The sequence below is a fragment of the Globicephala melas genome, chromosome 9 (assembly GCF_963455315.2).
Source record: "Globicephala melas chromosome 9, mGloMel1.2, whole genome shotgun sequence".
NCBI classification, from domain to species: Eukaryota; Metazoa; Chordata; class Mammalia; order Artiodactyla; family Delphinidae; genus Globicephala; species Globicephala melas.
The window spans coordinates 18,523,226-18,550,637 of NC_083322.1; the positions used below are offsets into that span (position 1 = coordinate 18,523,226).

Genomic DNA, 27,412 nt, shown 5'->3' on the forward strand with positions numbered 1-27,412 from the left:
TGTAAATATCAGAGCAATTCCAATTCTTGGTATCCACTCGAGACAAACTCTTTCTTCCTCAAAGCCTTTTCTGGTCAACTTCTAACACCCCACCTATGGAGATTAATCACACAATCAACAAACTTTTTAAGAGAAAGGAAGGGATTGTAAGTATCACAGAAATGTACATTTTGCCTCATAACTATTTGTAGTTATCCTAACTCTGCTACTTACTAGTTACGTGATGTAATTTCTCTCTGCTCAGATTTTTCATCTGTAAAATGGATACAACATCAGGCTGCCGTGAAGGCCAAAAGTTAGATCATGAGAAAAAATTTAGAAAATGTATGTGAGTGAGTTGTACAAGTACCTCACAATTATAAGGCATTGTTATCGTTACTAAATTACAAGCACATGAGGCCAAGGAATCACATCCTCTGCCTCTTGGCCAGCGGCACAAAGAGGAGGATCAGGCCAGGACTGATTCTGAAAGAACAAAGACAGAGACACAGTTTAATTAAGAAACTAAAAGCAATGATGAGAAAATATTGCCAAATGAACCAGAAATTCCTCGATTTTCCTCGCTGGTTCCAGATTCAATCCTTGGGCTGAAGCATAGTTCGGCTTGTTGTCAACACACATTTCAAAACCACTTTCATAAAGCTTCCTGCCAGACGAGCTCTACAAATAGACACTTATGCTCACAAACACGATTCTTCTTTCTGCTTCCATTTTCTTTGGGCTATTTAAACAATCACTCTATAGATGAAATAAAATATCCTCAGTGTAGCAATCTTTGGTAAGAAAAATTAAGCACGGAAAACTTCAAATGGCCATGTCTTAATCTAGCAGAGGAAGCAACAGTCTTTAAGTCCTATTTCAGGAGCACTAGTGTCTTGGTAGCTCAGCTTCAACAGAAACGAAGATACTCTGAATTATGACAGAGAGTAAAACAAATGCTTGTGGGTGGCTGAGTCAGGAAGCACTCCCATGGGAAGCAGGCAAGGATTAGAAAACTAGAAAACAGGAAGCTGGACACTGTTAAGAGACAATGGGAACTGAAAAGGAAAGCCTGTATACAGTAATTTTCCAAGACATTAGAGGCCGTTCCCTTGGTGCACCCGGCTTACTCTCTAGCTTTGACTAGTAGGGCAAGTCATGTTTTATGAAATTAGTATTGCAAGGGCCAAGAGGAGGAGGAATACAGATGGCCCCCTGCAATCATGGCCATGGCTTCTGCAGCTGCCACTGCCATCACTCACAGCACTGGGGCAAAGGGTGAGGAGCTGACTGAACATCTCTGCTGAGAAACAGGTTCATTTCACCGCAACCATCTCCTATTTCCCAACTCTTCACTCCCCTTTAAATTTCAAGGAATTTTAGGCACTATAAATTACAGGTGACCCTTAACAAACAGGTCTGAAATGTATGGGTCCACTTATACATGGATTTTTTTTTTTTTTTTTTTTTTACTAAATACATACTACAGTGGTACACCATCTGTAGAGGTTGGTTGAATCCACTGGTGCACAACCGCGGATACAAAGGGCTTACTGTAAAGTTATGTGTGGCTATTCGATTGCTCTGGGCGGTCCCCTAACCCCCACCATTATTCAAGGGTCAACCGCAATCAAGCTCTTAAGTAAAGAGTACTTTTCACAGTGGCGCAATGGCTTCCCCTGCTAATTACTCCCATGGTCACATCATATGTGACTGCCAGCAATGCCAACAGTTAATATGCAGGACTGGTCCATCCAGAGCTCTAAATTCAGGAATACCTTTATCTCTCCAATCTCCCCTTTTCTTAAGAACCTTCATGAAATGTTACTTGCCCTTCCTCCTAACATTATTCTTTCATGTTCTTTCATAAGTCTTGGGACATTCCGATAAGAAGAAATATAATCAGATAAGCCACTAAACTGTTACAATGAATTAGCTTATTGAGTTAATCCTCTTAGGTATAGTTTAATTTTAAAAGGCTACTATCAGGAGAAAGAGACTCAGAGAACACAAGATCATCATACTGCATTCCAGCTCTAAAATTTTATGATTCTGTGAATAAATCTTTTACAGTGGAATGTTAGATCCTCGTGGAAACTGAGTGAAGGAATCCAAAGGCACATAAGCATAACTTTACAGCTAGGGAAAAGCCCAACAATATATTTTTACATTTGGGCGATGCTGTCAGCAGTTCACAGTGCTTGACATGAATTATTCACTAGTCAGCATTTGCTCTTATTCATTTGTCTACAACCATAAAATATGGGCCGGGTGTACAGAAAACAGTTACTAAGAAATAAATAGGAAATCCATCACAATTCTCTTAGTGGAAAGAACCACAATGATGACTTTAATCAAAACCAGTCCTGAAGGATCTATATCACCTTACCAGTGAAAAATGTTCTTCACTATGGGAGTGAATCTCTTTAAGAAATGAAACATGCATACACTTTAAATGGCTATGTGATAAAAGTAGTAATTATTCAATGAATTGCAACATGAGAAGAACAATGGAATGCATAAGACTAGTCTCAGCTCAACCACTTACCAAATAATATCGGATGTTTCCCTGAGTCTCAGGCTCCTCTCCCATAAAATAACAGCACTAGATGATCCCTAAAGTCCTGTCTGGATTTAAAAATTCTATAAATCACTTTTTAAAAATTTCATGATTCTATAATCATGGAATAAATTCCAATGATCAATTAATATTTATAGGTAAAGAATAAACTGCATCCTTTCTTAAGACTAAATAAATATACTAATCCTCGGCAAAGTTTATCATCTTTCGATTTGGGGTGATTATCAATTAATCATCAGTTGCCCACTTACATAAGGAAAAAATACCATAATAAGATTAACTAAAAAAGTTGATATTTTATAGTTAACAATTCATTCTGAGGTATTAACATAATCTACGACAATCACATTGTCAGTACTACTAGCTTGATTAACTGATTTGTTTTTAATTTTAAATAACTGCTTTTAATATTGATAATTATACTTCTCTTTTAATTTTATTTTAAACAAAAGTGCAATTTTTTTCCCTCAAATAGAAAACACAGATGCTCACTAAGGAAATCTTGAATAAATACAAAAAGTTTAAAAAGCCAAATTTCTAAAGCATTTAAAAAAGGACAAATGGAATGGCAGCAGATGAGAAAAGCATGACATTCAAGATATAACAGACAGGACTGATTAGCTTAGAGCTGTGGATCTCAAAGTGTGGTCCTCAGACCAGACAGGACTGATTAGCTTAGAGCTGTGGATCTCAAAGTGTGGTCCTCAGACCAGACAGGACTGATTAGCTTAGAGTTGTGGATCTCAAAGTGTGGTCCTCAGACCAGCAATGCCAGCATCATCCCGGAACTTGTTAGATATTCAAGTTCTCAGGTACCACCCCAGACCTACTTAACCAAAAGCTCTGGAGGGTGGGGACCAGAAATAGGAGGGTGGGGACCAGAATTCCAGGGAATTCTGATAGAGCTGGACTTTGACATTTGGTAACTAACTGTTTTCAAGGAAATTAATTTCTAAGTTTCAAATTTAAAAAAAATTTAATGAAGACAGGCACATCATTGGCCATACATGGCCTGCTTTTATTAACTTTTAAAAATTTGATGAGTATTCTTGAAACCACCACCATTCCCAGCCCAAGAAGTAGAACATTAGCAGTAAGTTACATCTACCTCTGCACACCTCTCCTGTCACGTCTTGACGGCTCCCTCTTAGAGATAACCCCTAGGCTGAATTGCCTATTTCTTCTTCCCTTTCCCCTTTGGTTTTATACCTAAATTATATTTGGTTTGGAATTCCCTGGTGGCACAGCGGTGAAGAATCCGCCTGCCAGTGCAGGGGACACGGGTTCGATCCCTGGTCTGGGAAGATCCCACATACCGCGGAGCAACCAAGCCTGTGCGCCACAACTACTGAGCCTGTGCTCTAGAGCCCGCGAGCCACAACTACTGAGCCCACGCACCGCAACTACTGAAGCCGGCACGCCTAGAGCCCGTGCTCCACAACAAAAGAAGCCACCGCAATGAGAAGCCCGCGCACCGCAAGGAAGAGTAGCCCCCGCTCACAGCAACTAGAGAAAGCCTGCGTGCAGCAACGAAGACCTAACGCGGGCAAAAATTTTTTTTAAAAAATTTCTAATTAAAATTTTTTTTTAATTTAAAAAAATTTTAAAAAATTATATTTTGTTTTATTAACAGTCAACTTTACTGGTGCATGGAGATATATACAGTTTATTCATTTTCACAACTATATGATAATGCTATTGTATCAGTATACCATAATTTATTTATGCTCTCTTATCAAGGAATATTTGGGCTATTTCAATTTTTTGCTATTACAAGACTCCAGGTACACGTATGCTAAACTTCCTATATATAGGAATGAAAGTGCTAGATCATAGAAAACGTGGATGTTCAACTTTACAAGATTGCACAAAATTGTTTTCCAAAGTGGTTGAACAAATTTCACACCCATAAGGAAGAAAAATAGAGATCCTCTTGACCTATGGGTTCTCCAACACATGGTATTTTTAGATTTCTTACATTCTGTCAACTGAATGGATATAGTCATGTTTGTTAGCCTTTCTGATTCATTTTCTATAAAATTATATTTACACATTTTCTCCCATCTTCATATCCAGGAACATACTATATTTCCCTTTAGTCAGGTCTTTAATATCCTTCAATAAAGTTTTATTATGTTCCCCCGACAGGTCTTATTCATCTTTAATAAGATACATATTCTTGTAAATGGCGTTTCAAGGTTGTGTTTTCTAGTTGCTTGTTTGTGGTGTAGAGTAATGCAATAGACTTCTGTTTATTGAAGTCATATCCAACTACCTTGTGGAACTCTCAAAACTCTATTATTTCTAGTAGTTTATTGCAAGTTCTTTTTTATATTCTGTAGACAATCATATCATTTACAAAAAATGACTTTTTCTCCTTATCCATCTTTATACTTTGCTTTCATTTCTTTATCTCATGCTGCTGAGTAAGACCTCTTAAACAATGACGGTTAGAAGTGGCAAAGGCGGTTATCTTCTCTTGTATCCTTGATTTTAAAGAGTGCTTAGAACATGTCCCCAGTTAGGGTAAAGTTTGTTTCAAATATTTTTGTTGACATTCTTATCAAGTTGAGGAAACTCCCTATTACTAGTTTACTAAAAGTTTTTATTGTGAATGAAGAATGGATTCTATTAAATTTTCTGTAACTATTGAGCTTCTATATCTATTTATCATATGATTTATTTCCCTTAATCTGTTCATGTCGTTAATGACATTTTAAAATTTTCTAATGTTAAACTACTCTTACATTCATGAGATAAACCTAACTTGGTCATAGTATATTATCTTTTTCATGTACTGTCAGAATCGGTTTGCTAATATTTTGTTTAGGATTTTTACATCTATATCACAAGTGAAATAAGCCTGTCATTTTCTTTTCTCTTACTGTTCCTTGTCTGGTTTGGGTAACAAAGTAACCTCATTAAAATGAATTGTGAATATGCCTTCTATTTTAAATCTTTGAAAGAATTTGTTCATTTTTGAAAGGTCTGTTCTTGAAAGTTGGGATTTTTTGTATGCAGATTTTTAATTTAATTGATTTTAATTTGTAATGAACTAGTTTTATAGGTATAGGACTACTCAGGGTTTCTATCTCCAAGTCAGTGCTTTGGTGTATAACATTTTTCTAGGGATTTATCTATTTCATCTAAGTTTTTAAATGTTCTGGCATTAAAAAGTTGTTTAGAAATTCTTTTTTATCTCAAAGCTTTTAAGTCTTTTCAAAACTCTAATTACATAATTATACACAATATGATATGCCTGAACAGAACAAAAGGAAGAGGCATAGTTAGTACTGTTTAAAAATTAGCCTACTCTCTTTTCAAAATTGTAAGCTATCTAACAGGTAGTTTATGAAGGGGAGCTAGTTCTGGGTGTCTGTCTTTGCATTTTTAACAACAAAGATGAGGAACTGTGCCACGGTATTTACATTCTAATTATGTGTCTATGTTCTGAATTCCAATCGGTTCTGATGTAATAAAGCTTTTTACACTTTGGAGATAAGACTCCATTGTTACATCTAAAGTCAAGTTTAAAAAACCCTGATTCTTTCCTCTGTTGACATTTACAAAGTCACAACAGTTTAGCTTTTTACATGGAAAGATAAATTTATGTAGAAATTAAGACTTTCATGATAGAAATGTTTTAAAATGCATCCTCCATTTTCAGTCCAAAATACTGTGAAGTTTTCTCTGGCAATTCCATGCTTGCACATAGAATATTTTCTGGGAGACAGAACTCCAGACTTTCGTGCCACCATTCTCACTTAGGGTACACTGAAGAATAGAAGGAGCTCTGGATGCTCAATCCCTTTTGTCTGGTTGGAGTTTAGGGGGCAGCTGACGGCTAGACCAGGGCTCCTCAAGCTTTAATATGAACTCACATCACCTGGGGGTCTTGTTAAAAATGCAGATTCTGATTTCAGAGGTCTGGGGTAGCATCTAAGAGTCTGCATTTCTAAGAAGTTCCAGGCAATGCTCACACTGTTGGTGGTCCCTGAGGAGCATTCTTCTAGATGGCCTGAGATGAGTAGATCTCTGAGCCAGACAGCTTCTGGGCCGTCAGACTCTCTTTCCAAATGAAATATATATACAGTCAAGCATAAAGTGCAGGTTCTATGGACGGGTGCCGCTAATGTGTACTACTTTTAGTTTGTCACCAAAACATTTCATTTTGATCATTTTCTCATTCGGCTACGTTCAGGAAAACTTGCTCGTTTCAAGAGCACCCTCTAAATGTCCACTAATTGCTCATTTTCACACACAAGTTCTAAAGAGAGTGATGTGATGTTTTAAGCTTTCCATCATATACAAATAAAGCGTTTTTCCTACAAAATATGTCTTCAAGAAAACGTACCTTCTGTTCTCCCCACATCTCAGCCTCATCACTAGTGTGTACTAGCTGCTGCCACATCCCTGGAATGAGGTATCCAAGGGCAATCAATTCGTTCTCCACTCTGCCCTGAAAAATCCTCAGGGGGGTAGAAAGATACTGAGAAAGAGAAGGCGCTGCTCCCTTATCACCCAGAGAACACTGGTCTCTAGGGTAAGGAAGCGATTCAAGCTCATTAAACTCACAGACCCCTTAGGGTCCAGAAGCTGGAGTGTGTCTATGTTAAGGTAGGTGCTCTGTTTGCACAGGAGCCTGGCTCATGCAACAGATATGTTCTGGAAGTTGGCTGCGAATCAAAAATTGTTGGTTTTACTTTTTTAAAATTTTTATGAAAGCGTCATTTGAGATACACTAGAGAGGACTGCTAGTTCAAGGGAGCTTAGTGTGAATTCTTTTGTAAAATAAATAATCACTAATTTTGGCCGTATCTGGATTTTCAGACACTGAATTTACATAAAATAGGGCCCCAGTTTAAGTAAATTTGAAGAAGGGAGTCGGGTAAAACAGAACTTCTTATCTGGTTCTAGAATGAAAAATAAGCCTATGTTTATCAGAAGAATGACCGTCTTCTTAGCTTTTCAGGTGTAAGATGTTCTTGGCAAGCTCTGATTTGCACTCTTACTCCTTGGTCAGTAAAATATCCTCATTCTGTGAATATCAATTCTTAACCGTTTAAATGAGTCACACATCTCTAGTAAATTGCCTATCCCGCACTATTTCAGGTCATCCAGTACACATGTATAATGGGCCTCTTAATCAAACTTTCCCCTTTAATCATTCAAAGGATACTGTCCAAAATTAGTTTCGTGAGAGACTCATATGCCGACAAATCACACATTTCTGAAATCTGGTTGTAGGAAAAATCCACCTTCTGATAAGAGAAAAAGAGCAGGACGTTACACTTTCTCATTCATCTTAACCACACAATTACCTGCACAACAAGAATGTATTTTCTGATGAGGGGTTACAATTCATAGTTGAAAATACACTCAGGCTAACATACTTCCTTTGTGTTTAATCGTTTCCTAGCTGGGACCCTCGTCTGCCCACTTTGAGGGGTACTAAAGGGGAGACCCTTCCCCGTGGCTGGCATGGACAGCCGCGCAACAGAAACGCTTTCTGTTTCTTCAGTCACTCTCCCCATTTTCAGCACTTACTTTAAACTTTCTTGATCTTCCTTCAGAGCTTACCTCAGTTTAACCCTTACTAACCACCATGTCTTCGTTTTCGCTGACGCCCAATAGCCTGTGTTCATTTAGTTTATATGCACATCTTGCTTCTGGCTTCTTTGCCTTCTCTGTTTCTGGCTCAATTTACTCTCCTGTGTCACCCCCTAAAGGCCAGAAAAGTCTTTCTTATTCATCCCTCAGGCCATACCTCGTCCACTCAGCACCCTTTCTCAAACTTGACTATCTTAGGAAAGCATTTTCAACAATATTGGTTGTTCCTACTCAAAAATATGAGAAAGAAAAACAACATTAAATAACTTTAATTATTCACCTACTGGCAAAAGATAAAAAATATATATATATTTTTAAACACTGCTTTAATGTGCTAGGCACATGGTGATCATTTTCTGGAAAACTATCAAGCAATTATATAATAAGTACTATTGTTATCTTCTTGTGCCCTTTAAAACAGTAATTTTACCTCCCCCAACCCATGCACTAAGATTATTTTTATCAATGTATTAAATACTAAATACTTTAAATACTAAAAACTTTAAATATTGGACACTAAAAAAAACTTCTTTGAAAACAGCTCAAGTGGCAAGTGTAGAAAATTGGTTAAGTTGATTACAATACAGCAACAAGACTGCATAGTAAGTAAAATACAAGTATGTGAATCATGTGAAGAAATAGAAATGTGCAAACAAATCCTGTTAAAAAAAATCGGAAACAAAATTTTATGCATATACAAATTGCAACTATGTAAAATGCATTCCATGACTTAATTAAAAAATCAGTTTGGCATGAAAAAATGAAATTTCTCATTCGCGTTTTTCTTCTATATAATAATGATGGGCTAGAAATAAACTTATAATTACCTAGGTTTACTTATAGCTGACATTTTTCCATCAACACCTTTCATTCTTGTGCCACAGCTTGTGTGTGCTCATGATACCTAGCTAACTACACACCTGTTGGGACTATATGCCAATACTGTGCCCTCCATGCACTTATGATACTGGGCTTGTTGAGAGACCTTAAAAGGGTTATGATATTGCCCTGACTCCCACTGGGAGTTCCACTGGAACCCAGAGCTTGTAAGAAGTGCCCATCAATCAAACGAACCTTCTTCACCTACTAAGAGCAAAACCATTCTAGGAAATACAAAAAGGGTACAAGTATAAGCTCCTGCTCTTTGGGACATGTATGCTTTCTTTGGTTGGTGGCACAAGGCACACAGATAATAAATGAAACATAAGCAGAGCTTTCCGAGAGGGTGAGACATTAAACACAAGCGTGATTTACTGGAAAAATGGGCTTTGGGTCTCAGACATGGGATTCAGTGCCAGCCCTGTGACCTCCCAGCAAAGGTTAAGTAAGTTATTTAACCTTTCTGTGCTTCAGCAAACTCATCTGTAAAATGGGACCATCCCAGCTGCCTCACAGTTCTATTGGGAGGATTTAGTAAGACCCTGCATTGAAAACATTGGAAGGCCTCAATCATTCCCCTCCCAGGTTCACAAAGGGTTCACTTAGGGTTCACATAGGGTTGAAGTACCTTGTCAGGGGCACTCTGGCACTTTGCAAGCACTTTCCTAAAGTTACCAATACATCTGCTCTTAATCCTCTAGGAACTTAAACACTGAGGTATCTGCCATAACGATGGAAACACATCATCATACATTTGTCCAAACCCACAGAACGTACAACACCAAGAGTGAATCCTAATGTAAACTGTGGGCTTCGGGTGATTATGATGTGTCAGTGTAGGTTTGAGTGTAACACATGTCTCACTCTGGTGGGGGATGTTGATGATGGGGAGGCTGTGCATTTGTGGGGGCAGGAGATATATGGGAAATCTCTGCACTTTCTCCTCAATTTTGCTATGAACCTAAAACTGCTCTAAAAAAAAAAGATGGGGTATCTGATTTGTTTTTGTTTACTTGTGCAGTCTTTTGGGGAGGGGGTGAGGCAAGGTTGTGAATGAAAGAAACTCCAGTCAAGTTTTTCCCAAGGAAGGGGGTCACGCTCTTGCCATGGCTGATTTCACTGGGGCTTAGGGCAAAGCAGAAGGGGACAGCAAAGGAGGGAGAATCAAGACAGCTCTGCAAGAACAATTCCTGATGACCTGGAGACCACAAGGCCCCATACTGAGGACCAACAGGCACCCTGTGTGGCTTTTCTGGATAAAGGAATGTCACCACAGAAATAACTGTAATTTCAAAGGGAAAAAACTCACTACTGATAAAAATGTAGCAATGTGAAATAAAAGAAGAAAAATTAAGAAAGATGTCTCACTGACAGTATGGAGGATGTCAGATTCTTAATTTCAAACAGACTTATATTTGTGCAAGCTCCAGCAGAATACGTTGGATCTACATTAATTTGGCTTGTAAACAAAAGAAAACTAATAGGTAATAAAAGGCAATCATTGATGTCCACTCCTTAAAACAACTTTTTAATGAAATATTTGAGTCCAATAGAAAAATACTCGTCCCAAGCTGCGGCAATGGTTCCCAAATTTCTCAGCACATTAGAGCCACCTGGGCGGGGTCTTTTAGAAATTCCCACACCCAGGCTTTACCTTGGACCACTTGAACCAGAATATCCGGCAGTGGGATCCAGGCATCAGTAGTCTTTAAAACTCTCCAGGTGATTCCAGTGTGCAGAAAATCGGAGTACCATTAATCTGTGACCTCTCTGCTTATGTGTGGTCCATGGACCAGCAGCAATGGATCATCAGGAACGCTGTTAGAAAGCAGGGCCTCAGGCCCACCTCAGACCTACTGGATCAGAACCTCATTTTCACAAGAACGCCACGTGACCTACACACACGTTAGAGTATGAGCCACCGTGCTCCACAGCAGAGTAAACTGCTCCATCAACCACCATTCACAGAGTTTCCTTCTGCCTCAGAAATGCAAAAGCAAGTGCAGAGAAGCAAGAATGAAGATCTGAAATCTCCGTTTTCTATGGATGAATAAAGAAGGCAAAATTTAAGCCCCCAGGAAATTTTTACAGAATTTTCAGGTATAAAATTGTTCTGCTATGATAAAAATACACAAACAATAACTAGTATTTAAATGAAGCAGAGAAAAGGGAAAGAAGTTAGCTCATTGGTTTGGACACTAGGTTTTAGCAAAGCTTCCGAAAAAGATAATCTCTTGAAAGACTATCTCTCTTTTCTAAAATAAATGATACACAAATCCTTCTCCTTTTTTATTTCATTTCTCCTGTCTTATTCTCTCTGAATTCTCTTTTAGTGCTGTTTTGCTCATTAATGTATTTCACAAACCAATTAACACATGTAATTAGTGTATTAATAAAGTCTACCTTGAGATTTTTGGGTGGCTTGAAATTGAAGAATGTCGTCAGTTTATTCTGAGAAGCATTAAGTTCTAGAAGGTAAGGCATACAGCTCACACAAGACAAATCTGGGGGATAAAATGAATAAAGAATAAGGTAAGTAAATAAAATAAAACTTAGACGAAGTCATTAAAAACACCATACATTATATCAGAACATTTTAAAACTATACCAGTTGGAAGCACATCTTAATTATTCCAGATGAGTGAAATGAATAAAAATAGGAATATGCAAAACACACACACACACAGTGTGGAAAAGGCACCATGAGCCCACAATTTAACCTTCTTCTCCAGGGCCGCCCACCTGTCCCATCCCCTTCTTCCATCACAACCAGGAAAGAAATGACCAAGGCCTCCTTGCGGCCCAGCTCACTCTCCCCTGAGCTGCTAACAGTCAATGCTTCAAAAATGCCAGCCTTGGGGGAGACCAAGATGGTGGAGGAGTTAGACGTGGAGATCACTTTCCTCCCGACAGATACAACAGAAATACATCTACGTGTGGAACAACTCCTACAGAACACCTACTGAACGCTGGCAGAAGACCTCAGACCTCCCAAAAGGCAAGAAACTCCCCCACGTACCTGGGTAGGGCAAAAGAAAAAAAGAAAAAACAGAGACAAAAGAATAGGGACGGCACCTGCACCAGTGGGAGGGAGCTGTGAAGGAGGAAAAGTTTCCACACACTAGGAAGCCCCTTCGCGGGCGGAGACAGGAGGTGGCGGTGGGGGGGGGGGAGGGAAGCTTCGGGGCCGCGGAGGAGAGTGCAGCAACAGGGGTGCGGAGAGCAAAGCAGAGAGATTGCCGCACAGATGGGTGCCGACCGGCACTCACCAGCCCAAGAGGCTTGTCTGCTCACCCACCGGGGCAGGTGGGGCTGGGAGCTGAGGCTTGGGCTTCGGGCGGATTGCAGGGAGAGGACTGGGGTTGGCTGCGTGAACACAGCCTGAAGGGGCTAGTGCACCACGGCTAGCCTGGAGGGAGTCCGGGAAAAGGTCTGGAGCTGCTGCAGAGGCAAGAGACCATTGTTTCGGGTGTGTGAGGAGAGAGAATTCAGAGCACCACCTAAACGAGCTCCAGAGACGTGCATGAAATGCTACGGCTGCAGCTGCCGCCACCAAGGAGCCTGTGTGCCAGCCAGCACAGGTCACTCTCCACACCTCCCCTCCCGGGAGCCTGTGCAACCCGCCACTGCCAGGGTCCCGTGATCCAGGGACAACTTCCCCGGGAGAACACACGGCGTGCCCCACTCTGCCGCCGCAGGCGCGCCCTGCATCCATACTCCTCCCTCCCCCCGGCCTGAGTGAGCCACAGCCCCCGAATCGGCTGCTCCTTTAACACTGCCCTGTCTGAGCGGGAGCAGACGCCCTCACGTGACGTACACGCAGAGGCAGGTCCAAATCCAAAGCTGAACCTCGGGTGCTGTGGGAACAAAGAAGAGAAAGGGAAATCTCTCCCAGCAGCCTCAGGAGCAGCGGATTAAACCTCCACAATCAACTTGATGTACCCTGCATCTCTGGAATACCTGAATAAACAATGATTCATCCCAAATTGAGGGGGCGGACTTTGGAGGCAATGATATATATATATATTTTTTTTCTATTTTCTCTTTTTGTGAGTGTGTATGTGTATGCTTCTTTGTGTGATTTTGTCTGTATAGCTTTGCTTTTAACATTTGTCCTAGGGTTCTGTCTGTCCAGTTTCTGTTTCTTTTCTTTTTTGAGATAGTTTTTAGCACTTGTTATAATTGGTGGATTTGTTTTTTGGTTTGGTTGCTCTCTTTTTTAAATTATTAATAATTATTTTTTATTTTAATAACTTTATATTATTTTTTTCTTTCCTTTTTTCCTCCCTTTTCTTCTGAGCCGTGTGGCTGACAGGGTCTTGGTGCTCCAGCCGGGTGTCAGGCTTGTGCCACTGAGGTAGGAGAGCCGAGTTCAGGACATTGGTCCACCAGAGACCTTCCGGCTCCACGTAATACCAAATGGCGAAAGTTCTCCCAGAGATATCCATCTCAACACGAAGACCCAGCTCCACTCAACAACCAGCAAGCTACAGTAATGGACACCCTATGCCAAACAACTAGCAAGGCAATAACACAACCCCGCCCATTAGCAGAGAGGATGCCCAAAATCATAATAAGGTCACAGACACCCCAAACACACCACCTGACGTGGTCCTACCCACCAGAAAGACAAGATCCAGCCTCATCCTCCAGAACGCAGGCACCAGTCCCCTCCACCAGGAAGCCTACACAACCCACTGAACCAACCATAGCCACTGGGGGCAGACACCAAAAACAACAGGATCTACGATCATGTAGCCTGTGAAAAAGAGACCCCAAACACAGTAAGTTAAGCAAAATGAGAAGACAGAGAAACACACAGCAGATGAAGGAGCAATGTAAAAACCCATCACCAAACAAATGAAGAGGAAATAGGCAGTCTACCTGAAAAAGAATTCAGAGTAAAGACAGTAAAGATGATCCAAAATCTTGGAAAGAGAATGGAGAAACTACAAGAAACGTTTAACAAGGACCTGGAAGAACTAAAGGGCAAACAAACAATGGTAAACAACACAAAGAATGAAATTTAAAATTCTCTAGAAGGAATCAATAGCAGAATAACTGAGGCAGAAGAATGGATAAGTGACCTGGAAGATAAAATAATGGAAATAACTACTGCAGAGCAGATTAAAGAAAAAAGAATGAAAAGAATTGAGGACCGTCCCAGAGACCTCTGGGACAACATTAAATGCACCAATATTCGAATTATAGGGGTCCCAGAGGAAGAAGAGAAAAAGAAAGGGACTGAGAAAATATTTGAAGAGATTATAGTTGCAAACTTCCCTAATATGGAAAAGGAAATAGTTAATCAAGTCCAGGAAGCACAGACAGTCCCATACAGGATAAATCCACGGAGAAGCACACCAAGACACATATTAATCAAACAATCAAAAAATAAATACAAAAAAAAATATTAAAAGCAGCAAGGAAAAAGCAACAAATAACATATAAGGGAATCCTCATAAGGTTAACAGCTGATCTTTCAGCAGAAAGTCTACAAAACAGAAGGGAGTGGCAGGACATATTTAAAGTGATGAAAGGGGAGAACCTACAACCAAGATTACTCTTCCCAGCAAGGATCTCGTTCAGATTCGACAGAGAAATTAAAACCTTTACAGACAAGCAAGAGCTAAGAGAATTCAGCACCACCAAACCAGCTTTACAACAAATGCTAAAGGAACTTCCCTGGGCATGAAACACAAAAGAAGAAAAAGACCTACAATAACAAACTCAAAACAATGAAGAAAATGGGAATAGGAACATACATATCAATAACTACCTTAAATGTAAATGGATTAAATGCTGCAACCAAAGGACACAGACTGGCTGAACGGATACAAAAACAAGACCCATATATATGCTGTCTACAAGAGACCCACTTCAGACCTAGGGACACATACAAACTGAAAGTGAGGGGATGGAAAAAGATATTCCATGCAAATGGAAATCAAAAGAAAGCTGGAGTAGCAATTCTCATATCACACAAAATAGACTTTAAAATAAAGACTATTACAGACACAGAAAAGGACACTACATAATGATCAAGGGATCAATCCAAGAAGAAGATATAACAATTGTAAATATTTAGGAACCCAACATAGGAGCACCTCAATACATAAGGCAAGTGCTAACAGCCATAAAAGGGGAAATCGACAGTAACACAATCATAGTAGGGGACTTTAACACCCCACTTTCACCAATGGACAGATCATCCAAAATGAAAATAAATAAGGAAACACGAGCTTTAAATGACACATTAAACAAGATGGACTAAACTGGTATTTATAGGACATTGCATCCAAAAACAACAGAATACACTTTCTTCTCAAGTGCTCATGGAACATTCTTCAGGATAGATCATATCTTGGGTCACAAATCAAGCCTTGGTAAATTTAAGAAAATGGAAATTGTATCAAGTATCTTTTTCGACCACAACACCATGAGACTAGATATCAATTATAGAAAAAAATCTGTAAAAACTACAAATACATGGAGGCTAAACAATACACTACTTAATAACCAAGAGATCACTGAATAAATCAAAGAGGAAATTAAAAAATACCTAGAAAGAAATGACAATGAAAACATGATGACCCAAAACCTATGGGATGCAGCAAAAGCAGTTCTAAGAGGGAACTTTACAGCAATACAGTCCTACCTCAAGTAACAAGAAACATCTTAAACAACCTAACCTTACACCTAAAGCAATTAGAGAAAGAAGAACAAAAAAACCCCAAATTTAGCAGAAGGAAAGAAATCATAAAGATCAGATGAGAAATAAATGAAAAAGAAATGAAGGAAACAATAGCAAAGATCAATAAAACTAAAAGCTGGTTCTTTGAGAACATAAAATTGATAAACTATTAGCCAGACTCATCAAGAAAAAAAGTGAGAAGACTCAAATCAATAGAATTAGAAATGAAAAAGGAGAAGTAACAACTGACCCTGCAGAAATACAAAGGATCATGAGAGATTACTATAAGCAACTATATGCCAATAAAATGGACAACCTGGAAGAAATGGACACATTCTTAGAAAAGCACAACTTTCTGAGACTGAACCAGGAAGAAATAGAAAATATGAACAGACCAATCACAAACACTGAAATTGAGACTGTGATTAAAAATCTTCCAACAAACAAAAGGCCAGGACCAGATGGCGTCACAGGTGAATTCTATCAAACATTTAGAGAAGAGCTAACATCTATCCTTCTCAAACTCTTCCAAAATATAGCAGAGGGAGTAACACTCCCAAACTCATTCTATGAGGCCACTATCACCCTGGTACCAAAACCACACAAAGATATCACAAAGAAAGAAAACTACAGGCCAATATCACTGATGAACATAGATGCAAAAATCCTCAACAAAATACTAGCAAACAAAATCCAACAGCACACTAAAAGCATCATACACCATGATCAAGTGGGGTTTATTCAAGGAATGCAAGGATTCTTCAATATATGCAAATCAATCAATGTGATACATCATATTAACAAAATGAAGGATAAAAACCATATGATCATCTCAAATAGATGCAGAAAAAGTTTTTGACAAAATTCAACACCCATTTACGATAAAAACCCTGCAGAAAGTAGGCATAGAGGGAACTTACCTCAACATAATAAAGGCTATATATGACAAACCCACAGCCAACATCGTTCTCCATGGTGATAAACTGAAACCATTTCCACTAGATCAGGAAAAAGACAGGTTGCCCACTCTCACCACTATTATTCAACATAGTTTTGGAAGTTTTAGCCACAGCAATCAGAGAAGAAAAAGAAATAAAAGGAATCCAAATCGGAAAAGACGAAGTAAGACTGTCACTGTTTGCAGATGACATGATACTATACATAAAGAATACTAAAGACGCTACCAGAAAACTACTAGAGCTAATCAATGAATTTAGTAAAGTAGCAGTATACAAAATTAATGTACAGAAATCTCTTGCATTCCTATACACCAATGATGAAAAATCTGAAAGAGAAATTAAGGAAACACTGCCATTTACCATTGCAACAAAAAGAATAAAATACCTAGGAATAAACCTACCTAAGGCGACAAAAGACCTGTATGCAGAAAACTATAAGACACTGATGAAAGAAATCAAAGATGATACAAACAGATGGAGAGATATACCATGTTCTTGAATTGGAAGAATCAATATTGTGAAAATGACTATACTACCCAAAGCAATCTACAGATTCAGTGCAATCCCTATCAAACTACAAATGTCATTTTTCACAGGACTAGAACAAAAAATTTCACAATTTGTATGGAAACAAAAAGGACCCCGAATAGCCAAAGCAATCTTGAGAAAGAAAAATGGAGCTGGAGGAATCAGGCTCCCTGACTTCAGATTATACTACAAAGCTACAGTAATCAAGACAGTATGGTACTGGCACAAAAACAGAAATATAGATCAATGGAACAGGGCAGAAAGCCCAGAGATAAACCCACACACATATGGTCACGTTATTTTTGATAAAGGAGGCAAGAATATACAATGGAGAAAAGACACCCTCTTCATGGTGCTGGGAAACTGGACAGCTACATGTAAAAGAATGAAATTAGAACACTCCCTAACACCATACACAAAAATAAACTCAAAATGGATTAAAGACCTAAATGTAAGGCCAGACACTATAAAACTCTTAGAGGAAACATAGGCAGAACATTCTATGACATAAGTCACAGCAATATCCTATTTGACTCACCTCCTAGAGAAATGGAAAAAAAAATAAACAAATGGGACCTAATGAAACTTCAAAGCTTTTGCACAGCAAAGGAAACCATAAACAAGACCAAAAGACAACCCTCAGAATGGGAGAAAATATTTGCAAATGAAGCACCTGACAAAGGACTAATCTCCAAAATTTACAAGCAGCTCATGCAGCTCAATATCAAAAAAACAAACAACCCAATCTAAAAATGGGCAGAAGACCTAAACGGACATTTCTCCAAAGAAGATATACAGACAGCCAACAAACACATGAAAGAATGCTCAACATCATTAATCGTTAGAGAAATGCAAATCAAAACTACAATGAGGTATCACCTCACACCAGTCAGAATGGCCATCATCAAAAAATCTACAAACAATAAATTCTGGAGAGGGTGTGGAGAAAAGGGAACCCTCTTGCACTGTTGGTGGGAAAGTAATTTGATACATCTACACGGAGAACAGTAGGGAGCTTCCTTAAACATCTAAAAATAGAACTACCATACGACCCAGCAATCCCACTACTGGGCATTTACCCTGAGAAAACCATAATTCAAAAAGTTGTGTACCACAATGTTCATTGAAGCTCTATTTATAATAGCCAGGACATGGAAGTAACCTAAGTGTCCATCGACAGATGAATGGATAAAGAAGATGTGGTACGTATACAGAACGGAATATTACTCCGCCCTAAAAAGAAACGAAATTGAGTTACTTGTAGTGAGGTGGATGGACCTAGAGTGTGTCATACAGAGTGAAGTGAGAAAGAGAAAAACAAATACTGTATGCTAACACACATATATGGAATATTAAAAAAAAAAAAGGTTATCGAGAACCTAGGGGCAGGACAGGAATAATGATGCAGATGTAGAGAATAGACTTGAGGACACGGGGAGCGGGAAGGGGAAGCTGGGACAAAGTGAGAGAGTGGCATGGACTTATATATACTACCAAATGTAAAATAGATAGCTAGTGGGAAGCAGCCGCATAGCACAGGGAGATCAGCTCGGTGCTTTGTGACCACCTAGAGGGGTGGGATAGGGAGGGTGGGAGGAAGACGCAAGAGGGAGGAGATATGGGGATATATGTGTATGTATAACTGATTCACTTTGTTATTAAGCAGAAACTAACACAACATTGCAAAGCAATTATACTTCAATAAAGATATTTTTTAAAAAAATGCCAGCCTTGGAGGAACTAAAGCCTGAGATATTCCTCTTGATAATTAGCCCCTAAATAACTGCATTAGGTGTTTTCAGGAAGATTAAAAATGCCACAATTCGCTCTTTGTTAAAAATTAAATTTTGTTTTAGATGGACTGAATCTTAAATCTCATTAATTATTTGAAGTGATTCAAATTATTGCTATTATTTTACTGTGATTTTGCGCTGCTTAAGAAGTATGTCTGAGTTTTGCATTTTATCCCAAGCCAATGTTCTGAACCTAGAATACTAAGTCAAGGACTATTGTGCTAATACTCGCCTCTAATGAAAATATATACAGGACATAAAAATAGTGAAGCATCTTTGTTATGGAGCGGAGGCTAGCACACCGTTGTAAAGCAATTATACTCCAATAAAAAAATGAGAAATAAAAAAAATGGAAGAAATCATGGATACATGTAAAAAAAGAAAATAAGATAACAGAATAAGATCAAACATACCAGTTTTGATAACCAATATTTAGCTATATAAATAAAAGTTTAACTTTTTAAATAAAATAGAAAAACAATGAGAAAATGATTTTGAAAACACAATCTGGGGACTCCCCTGGTTGCTAAGTGGTTAAGAATCCACCTGCCAATACAGGGGACAAAAAAAAAAAAAAAAGAAAAATAGTGAAGCATTATGTTGCTTTGTTCTGGGACTTTATAGCAGGTGGACTTTGGGACAGCAGGAGGATTAGGGAAAGGCTCAGAAGGAATCACATGACAAGGATTTACAGCCCCGTCTCTACCTGTAACTTGCTTCTCCACCCGTCTTTTAACTCTAGATCACACAACCAGCAATCAAAGCCCCGCAGAAGATGGCCTCTGGAGGAGAACAGAGCCTCCACACCTGAAGCCCAGCAAAGTGCTTCTACCCTTCACCAGGTGACAAAGTCACTCCCAGGCCAGGAGAAGGAAGCATAGCTGAGTACTGGGGCCCTGCCCTGGAGTAGGTAGAGCCAGAAAGGTGAGGGGCCCCTGACCCCATCCCCCCAACAGCTTTCCTTCTCAGGGTCACGGAAGCCAGAAGATCTCCACCAATTTCTACTTTATTTCTCTGGTCTAAACCACAGCCTTCTTTAGCCTGTCTTTTTTATGAAATTGTTCTAGGAGGAACAGAACACTGAGACATCAACACTTTGGTGGGAATTCATGAGCAAATCCAGAAAGGCTGCCTGTGAGAGGAAAGCTAAGAAGAAACTGTAATTGCTTTACAAGTTTTGCCTATATGTCCCATCTGAGCTCAGCTCCATATCTGTCAACGGTGATCGCGACCCTCTTAATTTCCACGGGCCCCCATACCCCCTTGGAGCTGATCTTTCTGTGGGCAGGTAAGTGCTGTACCATGGAGCTCTGTCTTGAAGCAAAAGCAGCAGCTACCACTTGGATGGTGAGTACATTTCACACTTTGTAGATGCTCAATGCTTTCGAATCACTTTGATAGGAAAAATCCACCTTCTGGGTTGCTGGGCTTCTAACTCTCCCTACTCAGTGTAGTGACCTCCTTGTCCACCAGATGGCAGGAGCTCCTCATGTCTACAACTGTGGTTCTCAAAGTGTGGTCCTGTACTGGCTTCCAGGGAAACTAATCAGAAATGGAAATTTTCAAGTCCCACCCCAGATCTACGGAATCAGAAAGTCTGAGGGTGGGGCACAGGCATCTGTGTTTTAACAGGTCCCCTCCAGGTGATTCTGATGCAAGTTGAAATCTGGTCCATATCAGGTCATCAATAAAGCTGTTCTCTTGAAAAGAAAAATATATACTGTGCCTTACACACAATAAGTTCTCGAACACTTGATGAGTTAATAAAGGGGGACATAAAAGACTGAAGGAGACTGATCTGAAGAGGAAAGCTTCATTTGCTACCGGGGACTGCTTGCTCAAGCGGCAAGGGTATGAAGCCACATCTCTTTCCCCTTTGCCGCGCACAAAAGATTGCTGGAGTCTCCCCAACCCTGCAATCCCTTAACCAGTAAATGAAACCAATCTTGGAGGTATGGGGTGTGGGGAGAGCGCCTGCCATTAACACTAAAAATTCTTTCCGATGATAACATATCTAGCATTTGCCTTAAATAACCCTGGGAAGGATGGATGAAGCAACATGGGCCATGGGCTGACAATTGTTGAACCTGAACATTCATTACAAACCTCTCTACTTGTGCCCGTTTGTAATTTTCTGTAAAGAAGTTTTATGAAACTAGAAAAAAATTAACAAAAAGCCTTTCAAACAGTAGCATTTTAAGAATTAAAATATGCTAGAATGCTTCTTAGCCATTGAAAAGAGTGAATTTTAATTATTGCAGTCAGATGGGAGGAAGAAAGCAGAGAAGTCCATATCAGCAACACTTAATTGTCTTCTAAAAAGCTAAAGTGGGGCTTCCCTGGTGGCGCAGTGGTTGAGAGTCCGCCTGCCGATGCAGGGGACACGGGTTTGTGCCCCGGTCCGGGAAGATCCCACATGCCACGGAGCGGCTGGGCCCGTGAGCCATGGCCTCTGAGCCTGCACATCCGGAGCCTGTGCTCCGCAGCGCAAGAGGCCACAGGAGTGAGAGGCCCGCGTACCGCAAAAAAAAAAAAAAAAAAAAAACAACAAGCTAAAGTGAACAGAAAGGTGATCAATGAAGAAAGAAGCAGGTCAGAAATTTCAAATAGGGTCAGAAAATTAGAAACAAGGATCAAGGTTTGAAGAAAATGTGACTAATTTCATTCAATGTGAGCAAAGTATCACAACAGATACCTTATATGGAACCACAAATGGCAGAGTTAGACTTGTAAGAACCCACTAACTATATGGAGACAGCAAAGAGAGGGGGAAAGAATAAATTTCTGAATCCCTGGTGTTCAAATAAGAACAGAAATAGCTAGCCAGGATTAAGATGTAGATGCAAATGAAAAATAAAGAAAAGCATCCATTAAAGGGGGAAAAAAGAACTAATTCATCTACATTGAATAAACTAAAAGAGGGAAGGAAATGGGAATCATCAAATATTCAGGAGGCATTAAAGAAGTAATGATCCATCTCTTGAAAGGAAAAAGCAAAGCAAACATTCCATCTGACGCTCTTTAATATCACTGAGTGGGTCTCAACCATCGCATAATGTAGCATGTTTGCTGACCTCTGCCTTTTTCCTTTGTCATCAGTTATAGGTGCTTTTTTTCCATGGAAGACAGAGGATCAATGTGTAAAGTGATCCGCAATAGCACTTATATCAAGTTTGGTAGTATTAAAGTATATTACATTCTGCAAAGCTTAAATTTTGAAATAATTCAGCAATCCACTGACTTACTAGAATGACAATTACATACCTTCAATTTTATTTACTGAAAGATCCAACTTCTGCAGGTGAATGTATCCGCAGAGGATGCTAATGTCAATTAAATCAAGACCCTGAGAAAATAAAAGGTAAAAGATTTAATGTTGCTTTAACAGATGAGTACTCAGGCTTCTCAAGACATCTGGAAATAGAGGTTGACAGAAAGAAATCCAGAATTTCCTTTGGAAGTACAGTAGAAGTGAGGGAATAAAATCTGAAGCCTACTACCAATAGGGTCTCAAAACAGACTACAAACCCCATCCAAAAATGCATTCTTCTGAAGGAAATAATAGCTTGGAAAATTAGTGTTGTTAGCAAGAACATACACAACATGAAAAGGCAAATTAAAGCAGTGTTCATGAAGACCTTTAGAGCAGAGTTTTATATTTAAAAAAACCCACACATAAAAGCAATAAAGCCAAAGCCTTTATCTAGTAGAAGAAAAGAAAAAGCAAATGCCTAGAATTCAAATGAAATGTTAGAAGAGTTCACACCTAATCGAGTGATCATTAATAACAATACTTCTTAGGCTCCCTCAGGCTTCAAAGCTCTCTCCCAATAATCTCATCTGATCAAACAAACCTGTGAGATCCGTAGGGCAGATTATCCCCAGTGTAGGGATGAGGAATGTGAGGTACAAAGAGGTAGGTAAATAGCCTAAAATCACTTAGCAAGTTAGCAACACAAAAGCAGCTCCAAGTCTCCTGAATCTTTGTCCGAGATCCCTCCCATGAAATCTTGCATCTAGTGAACATCACGAGGGGTTGGAGGGGAATTTGGTCCCTTGGAACAAAGACTCATGTCACTGGTTTACGTTGTGATGTCAGAGTCAGAAAAAGCCAACCAAAGTGTCATGATAAGCAAGTTCTCAAATGTAAGAATGATAATAAAGGCCTCTAGAACAATAATAAGTAAATTACTGATGACCTACTACATACAAGGCATTAAGCTTGGCATGATGAGAAACACGTACAGAGTTGGGCTAGAGCTGTATTTTGCCTTTAAGAAACTTACGACTTTGGGTAGGAGAGAAACTGTGTACACAAGTAATTAGAGAAAGTTAGAAAATTATGTGCAACATAAGTTAAGACATAAGGCGGGAAAAATCACTAACCTGGCCAACCCTAAGAAAGTGTATTCAGTAAGACAGGCTATTAGGGCAAAGTAATTCAACATGTAATATCTCAAATGTAAGGAGGTCAGTGGCAAAGTAAGAAGCTTCAGTCCATCTAGCTGAAATAAGATTTAAAGGATTGTGCTTTCTTGTAGATCAATTTAAGGCGTAGCACTACGTACATACGTAGAGTATTGATTGAAAAGGACTTGTGTACAGATGTACCGCTACTGGAATTATCTTCCATTCCAAAGTCTGACATAGTGCAATGCACACAGGGTCCCTGTACATTACTGCCTGACTGGCTGAGTCATCCATAAAATGCTGTAAAGTGAAAACAGTAAAAGATTAGAGCCTTCGTATGCTGTTCTCAAAGGACATGCCATGAAACCAGCATGGGTAAAAAGGGCTTAACATTTGTTGGACAGTTTACTAGTTCAAATCCAAGATAAAACAGCCTTGCTATGAATTGTATATGCTTGAGGCAAATTAGGGTGCTGTAGCAAAATTTCAGTGTGTTTTTTTCACCTACATATCTGCATTTACTCTGTGGACCTTCACGGAGCAGTTAATGCTTTACAATACAAGAAAGCAAAAGAAATAAATTAATTTTCTAGGACTATAAAGAAACAAAATGAGGAAAGAAGCCGAAATACTGAGTACTCTGCTCTTACAGCTTCTCATGATAAATTTAGAGTCAAGATTCTGTGCTGGACCTACTAGAGAATAGACTTGAGGATATGGGGAGGGGGAACGGTAAGCTGTGACAAAGTGAGAGAGTGGCATGGACATATATACACTACCAAACGTAAAACAGATAGCTAGTGGGAAGCAGCCGCATAGCACAGGAAGATCATCTCAGTGCTTTGTGACAACCTAGAGGGGTGGGATAGGGAGGGTGGGAGGGAGGGAGGGAGACGCAAGAGGGAAGAGATATGGGAACATATGTATATGTATAACTGATTCACTTTGTTATAAAGCAGAAACTAACACACCATTGTAAAGCAATTATACTCCAATAGAGATGTTAAAATAATAATAATAATTCAAAATTGATAATACACTTAAGTGTAGAAGATAAAACATTAAGGCCTCTAGAAGAAACTAAAGGGAAATATATTTATGATACTTCTATAGGCAAAGATTTTTAAAATTGGACACAGAAAGCACTAATCATGAAAGAAAAAATATTGATGTCACTCAAATTTAAGAAATTCTGTTCATTAAGAGATATCATTAAGAGAGTCAAAAACCAAGCCACTGGGAGAAGATAATGTGTACATCTGACAAAGAATACATATCCAGAGTATATATCCACAAATTAATAAAGATGGACAATCCAATAAATATACGGGCAAGAGACTACAAGATACATTTAGCAAATCTAAATGGCCAATAACATACAAAAAGGTACTGCAATAAAATACCACTATACTCCCAAATATCCTTTTGCCACCGGTTTCATAAAAAAAGGATCCAAACAGGGACTTCCCTGGTGGCAGAGTGGTTAAGAATCCATCTGCCAATGTGGGGGACGCAGGATCGATCCCTGGTCCAGGAAGATCCCACATGCCGCAGAGCAACTAAGCCCATGCGCCACAACTACTGAGCCTGTGCTCTAGAGCCCGTGTGCCACAACTACTGAAGCCCGTGTGCCTAGAACCCATGCTCTGCAACAAGAGAAGCCACTGCAATGAGAAGCCCGCGCACCGTGATGAAGAGTAGCCCCCGTTCGCCGCAACTAGAAAGCCCGCGCGCAGCAACGAAGACCCAATGCAGCCATAAATAAATTTTAAAAAAAGGATCCAAAAAAAAAAAGAAAGAAATCTACAGTAAAGAATATATCAGTATACCATATTTTAGTTAAAGAGAAACATTTCAGAATAATTTGGAAAAAATAAGTGTTTTCAACTTCATGTCATATATAAATGTAAGCAAAATAGATAATATTGATTGATAAAGAAATACATACATACAAAAATAAGATTCTGTGCTGGTATTGAAATCTTGAAAATTGATGAATAACAATACATTTTTCTCTTTCATAATAGCTACCTTTTAGAAAGTGAGCTACAGCTCACAGCTACTGATTTCTTGACATACTTAGGGGGAAAAAAGTCAATACAAAAATATTTTGTTCCCTTGGATTCAGATATAAATTGTAGTCCTGGCACTGATCAGAAAGAAAATTCTTAAAGAGTTTTTGATTGGTTTTACAGAATCAAATTCAACCTCCTGGAAGGAAAGCATTGATTACTATAAAACAGACTGCTTAAGATGAAAGAAACAGACTGTGAAGGAAATGAAAACAAAGGAACTTGGCGGGGGGGCAAGGGGGCTGATTATTGGACTGGCCAGGGCTCTCTGATGTCAAAAATAAATAACTCATCGCCATTCTCCATCACATGCAAGACTCTGAGATTTGGGGGCCACCAAAAACGGTATGAGTACCAGAGAAAATGGATGTGGTCCCACCAGTGTCAAGATGTAGCCAGCCAATGGTGAGCTTCTCATACTCACTGATAAAGTCAGACTGAGGTAGACCTGCTCAGTCCCAGAGCCTGAGCGCCCCAGTTTGTAGAGTTTCTCAGCCACGACCTCCTGTCTCAGGACCCCATCAAATTCTCCCTGCAAAAAAACCAGAGAGGCGGACAAAGAAAGGATTTCCATTAGAAAAGAAGTAATCCACCTCATCATATCCAGCACTTATTTACTATGTTACATATCTGGGAGCTGAGCCTTCCAAAATTTACCAAAGAAAACTGTGTTGTTGGGACTTCCCTGGTGGCACAGTGGTTAAGAATCCACCTGCCAATGCAGGGGACAAGGGTTCGATCCCTGGTCCAGGAAGATCCCACATGCCGCAGAGCAACTAAGCCCATGCGCCACAACTACTGAGCCTGTGCTCTAAAGCCTGCGAGCCACAACTACTGAGCCCACGTGCCACAACTACTGAAGTCCATGCACCTAGAGCCCATGCTCCACAACCAGAGAAGCCATTGCAATGAGAAGCCCGTGCACTGCAACCAAGAGTAGCCCGCTCTCGCCGCAACTAGAGAAAGCCTGTGCACAGCAACGAAGACCCAACGCAGCCATAAATAAATAAAGGAAATGGTAATTTTAAAAAAAACTGTGTTGAAGACCCATACATATTACATATGATTAAGAAAATATCGGTCAAATTAATGTATTGCTGCTGAACTTTCAGGTGGTTGCTTGTATTAGGTATTCAAAGCAGAATTAACACAGTAGCAGTAGAAGCATCAATATTAGTGATGACAGCTACGTTGATTTAGTGCTTCTGTTCTGGGCACTGTGCTAAGAGCTCTCAGTGGGTCCACTCATTTAATCCTCCTGACAATCCTGAGGGAGGTACGCTTAGCTCCATTTTACAAATGAAGAAACTAAGGCTCACAGAAGTTAACTTGCCTGAAACCACATAGCTAGTATGTGACAGAGCCAGAATACAAATCCGAATCTGTCTGACTCCAGGGCAGTTCTAACCACTACACTTGACTGCTTGTCCACAACCCAAAGGATGGTTACATCAAATTAAGGAAATTACTTCTCTACATCTGGTATTCTTGCTGGAGAAAACAGGTCCTCAGTTCACTTTGTACTGGCTAATTTTGCTGGATTCATACAATTTACAAGATTAATTAAAAGGGTAATATCATTTGTAGAAGGAGCTTGGCCCTTAGTGTATAGATACCCTGGACCAGTGGTGGCCCAACACACCCCTCCCCCAATTATGACAGATAGAACAGATAATAGATGGACTAGTGCTGTGTTTGTGCTGCCTTCAGCTCCATTATGACCAACACACTAACATCAGCACGAGGACACAAAATACAAGTAACCACGTCAGTCACGCCAATATTACTAACCAACTGGTATAGGGACTGTGATGGCAAAACACTCTCTCAGGTCTTCTATATTCATTCAAGGACCAATGATGCTGCTCAGGCTTCTAGTACTAAGGACATAAGTATGCAGGCTTGTG

General features: G+C 39.5%; 1 protein-coding gene across 1 annotated transcript in view; it reads right to left on the bottom strand.

Moving 5' to 3' along the window:
* The window catches only part of LRGUK (leucine rich repeats and guanylate kinase domain containing), a 118,936-nt gene that overhangs the window by 85,459 nt on the left and 6,065 nt on the right, over window positions 1-27,412 (bottom strand). Inside the window, exons 2-5 of the mRNA XM_030853848.2 lie at window positions 25,930-26,037; window positions 22,288-22,369; window positions 11,453-11,553; window positions 7,740-7,821 (exon numbers count right to left, since the gene is read on the bottom strand). Coding sequence (XP_030709708.2) covers window positions 7,740-7,821; window positions 11,453-11,553; window positions 22,288-22,369; window positions 25,930-26,037 — 373 coding nt within the window. The remainder of the gene's footprint in view (window positions 1-7,739; window positions 7,822-11,452; window positions 11,554-22,287; window positions 22,370-25,929; window positions 26,038-27,412) is intronic.